This window comes from Telopea speciosissima, chromosome 7, assembly GCF_018873765.1.
Source record: "Telopea speciosissima isolate NSW1024214 ecotype Mountain lineage chromosome 7, Tspe_v1, whole genome shotgun sequence".
NCBI classification, from domain to species: Eukaryota; Viridiplantae; Streptophyta; class Magnoliopsida; order Proteales; family Proteaceae; genus Telopea; species Telopea speciosissima.
Window position 1 is genome coordinate 25,032,295 of NC_057922.1, and position 3,787 is coordinate 25,036,081.

Sequence of the window (3,787 nt, forward strand, 5' to 3'; positions counted from 1 at the left end):
TTTCCATCCAATTAAATTTTAGCACAAAAAACATTAAAAAAAAAAGAAAGGAAATATAGTTGAGGAAACTCTTGAAGAATCTCTATTCGTCGTTAACTCTATATGGGCTTTTATCGACCCTTCGGAATTAGCCCACAACTACAATTATGTCATTCAAGACATCAACCCTCAACAAAGCCATCCAAAGATGTGTTTTTTTGAATTGCGTTCGGATTTTGTGGATATGTTTTTTCACATGTTAGAAGAATAAGATATGAAAATTGATTGTAATCGACCCTTAATAATTTGGATTTTTCTTGAAATGAGGAGAAGATTCCTATCAAGCATATGCAGGATTGTTAGACACGCTAAACTCAAAGTGGAATAACCTCATTTATTGATCTAATTATTCAAAATCCAATTATTCTTCCCATATACAGCAGGAAGACCATTACTCTCAAGCAGACTTCTCTTGATGATGGAGGCCTATGGAGAATTGCTATCAAGGATTTAGTTCATGGTATCAATTGTCGATGATGCTGATAATTAATAATACTGATACGGATCGACCACATCAAACGATCCATATCGATCAATAAACGGTTTTTATCATCCATTATGGTAGATCCAGATGACCCCTTACCAGCTTGATATGTAGATGAAAATTACAAGGTACTAAACTAAGAAAAGGAGAAAAGAAAAGAACTGAAAAACAGAAACAAATGCTTGGTCCGTATCTTCTTCTGCCTTAAGCATATATACTTGTATTGTTTAAGTCTTTTAACTGCACAAAAAATACCAGTTCAAGCAAAAATGGTAGTGACCCATTTTCATAAGGGAAAATTACAAAGCGACTCCCTGAGGTTTGCCCTAAATACAGTGCAACCTCCTATGTTTCTAAAATATATATTCGGATCCTTTAAGTGGCCGATATTAAGTATAAAATTTAAATAGCAATTTTCATTTCAATTAAAATAATCCTATTCTAACCCTTATTAAAAGAAGGCATTCGAACCTTCTTTAACGTTGCCATTTCCTTCTTCCTCGCGAGCTGCAACTGAACTTGTTCTCATCTCCACAAGAAGAGGATCTGCAACTCCTGCAACAGCCCAAAAGAAGAGGTAAAAGGACAGCATTTGCTCTGATGATCCATCAATGTCATCCTTTGATCGCCAAACATGACTTAGATTTTTTCAATTAATGCTAGAACAATATCAGGCGATCCGTGGAGCTTTTTTTTTCTTTCTAACCATTAATTAATTTCATTTACAAATGAGAACAGTAAAATATATCCCCAATTACTCAGATGAAACTGATGCAAAAAATTACAGGCTTCCCTGTAACAGGTTAAACAATTCAGATCGTCTACGGCGCAGCTGCCCGTAGCAGCCTATGCGACGCAGACTGGACCGCACGTGCAATGATCACCTTATCCCCCGCTCGGGCAAAGAGTTTGGACAGGGGTAAAGCGGTCTTTGCGTGCGACCCCCCTTTGGACGTTTGTTTGGAACCGATGATTAGCCTGGGCGAACCTGAGCTGCAATCCGAGCTTCACCAGAGGAAGCACCATATCTGCTGTGTTTGAAGGCTTTCGAATCAAAAGCGCACCAACTGTACGATCGTTGTGCGATCCGCGGAGCTTAGAAAGGGCATTAGAGATCACAGACGGAGTGAGATTTGGAGAGACCCGTTCGATTGAATGCCACTCAGAATCTAAAATTGCTTTTTCTATGAATTCTTTGAGCGTTCCTATCAACGTCTAGGAGAGCGATTGAGAGCTGATCTAGGGTTTGTGACGAACCTTCTAGGTGAGAGATTGAACAAATATGAGCAGAAATCTGACTTGTGCCTTTGTGCTTGCACCACCGCTGCACCCAAGTCCAGCCCCTTACCCCTGCAATCACCTTTCACCCAGCCGCAAACCCACTCCTTGTGCACCATTTAACCCAACCCATCGCTCATCCACACTTTAATCTTTCCTTAACCCATTTCTTACTCCCACTTCGTTATTTTGATTCTCTAAATTCTAAATTTTTGTAGGAGAGTAGAGCATCTGGAGGATTCTAAGCAATGAAGAACGAAAACGAAACCTCTGTTTTCCCATCGTTGCCTTCACTACTTTGCAGCTTCGGTAATCTGTAGACTATAAAATCAGATTCAGAAATCTCAGATTCGAACCCTAAAATCTAATTTGGTTGAGAAAAATAGCACCCTCATCGTCACAGGTCATCTCAGGTCGTCGATGGGTGTTGAAGATTGTCTCAGCAGATCGCCATAGCAAGAACCCTAAACCCCTTCTTCCTTACCCCACGAACGGTTCAAGTAGCAGGGGATGATGTTGAAGGGCCTCATCAGATCGCCATAGCAAGAACCCTAAACCCCATCTTCCTTATCCTGCGAAGGGTTCGAGTAGCAGAAAATGGAGTTGAAGATGGCCTCTAGATCGCTAGAACCTAAACCCGCGAATGCTTTGAGTAGCAGGGGAAGGGGGTGAAGTTTGGACTGTCCTATGGGCAAAATGGTAAGCTCATACTCCATTAGGGGTATATTTGTCATTTTAAGACATCAACGTTCAACACGTTAGCAACTAATAGGAATGATCTAACGGAGTGGAGTTGAGTGTAACAAGTACCTTAAATTCAAGGGGTTCAAGTGTATATGTTAAAGGGAGTTGTACTGTATTTAAGGCAAACCTCAGGGGATCACTGTGTAATTTTCCCTTTTAATAAACAGTTTCAAATTCCATTTGGTTTTGTTTCCTATAACAGCTTGAGCGATTCTGATGGATAACCAACATACATCAGGAAAAAAATCGAATTTCTGATAGGAGCGTTTGATAATTGAATCTTATTTTTCCCACAAGAACTGAAGCATGGGTAATACACTGGAAAGCATGAGAGAGACTCCTGATCAGAATTCCAAAGAGAAAGAAGAAGAGGATTCAAGATTTACTTGTGCGATATGCATAGAGCCTGTATCACAAAACAAGTTATTCAAGAATAAGAAGAGATGTACCCATCCATTTTGCTTGGATTGTATTGCTAAATACATTGAAGTTAAGGTTGAAGATCACATAACAGAGATGAAATGCCCTGGTTTAAACTGTGAGAAGCTATTGGACCCTCTTTCTTGCCGTCGGATCCTTTCTCCACAGGTGTTTGAGAAGTGGTGTGATGTGCTCTGTAATTCAGCTGTTCTAAGGTGTGAGAGAGTATACTGCCCTTTCAGTGATTGCTCAACATTGATCTTGAATGAATGCAAGGACAATGTCAGAAGAACAATGTGCCCCAACTGCAAGAACTTCTTTTGTTTCAACTGCAAGTGTCCATGGCATGCAGGTTTCCAATGCAATGAAAATGGAGAAGTGAGAGACAGGAATGATATCCTCTTTGCCAAGCTTGTTGAGAGAAAGAATTGGACAAGATGCCCAACCTGCAATCAATGTGTGGAGCTACATACAGGATGCCTGGTTGTTAAATGCAGGTATGCTTTTTTCTTCTTCTTCTTCTTCTTCATGGAATTGGGAATTGGGATCCTTATCAGATGAGCAAGAATGGTTTTTGTAGAATGGTCTTATTCATGGAATTGGGTTCATGTGTAGAAAGAACTGTGATGTATTGATGATGATATGATTTTGTGATGCAGATGTGGTACAAGCTTTTGTCATGGTTGTGGAAGGAAGCAATCTAACCATTTATGTTGGTGCAAGAGAAGTTTGAGCAACAATCTGCCTACAATTATTGTCTGTATCTTGCTCTTTCTCATTGTCCTTGTTCCAATGGTATTAATTTTTTCTGGTATTGCATAA

General features: G+C 39.8%; 1 protein-coding gene across 1 annotated transcript; it reads left to right on the forward strand.

Annotated features, from left to right (window-relative positions):
• Positions 1-2,835: 2,835 nt before the first annotated feature.
• LOC122668385 (probable E3 ubiquitin-protein ligase RNF217) lies at positions 2,836-3,787 on the forward strand. The gene is made up of 2 exons (XM_043864962.1): positions 2,836-3,462; positions 3,625-3,787. Exons 1-2 carry the CDS (start codon positions 2,852-2,854, stop codon positions 3,785-3,787), a joined length of 774 nt encoding a protein of 257 aa, XP_043720897.1. The 5' UTR covers positions 2,836-2,851.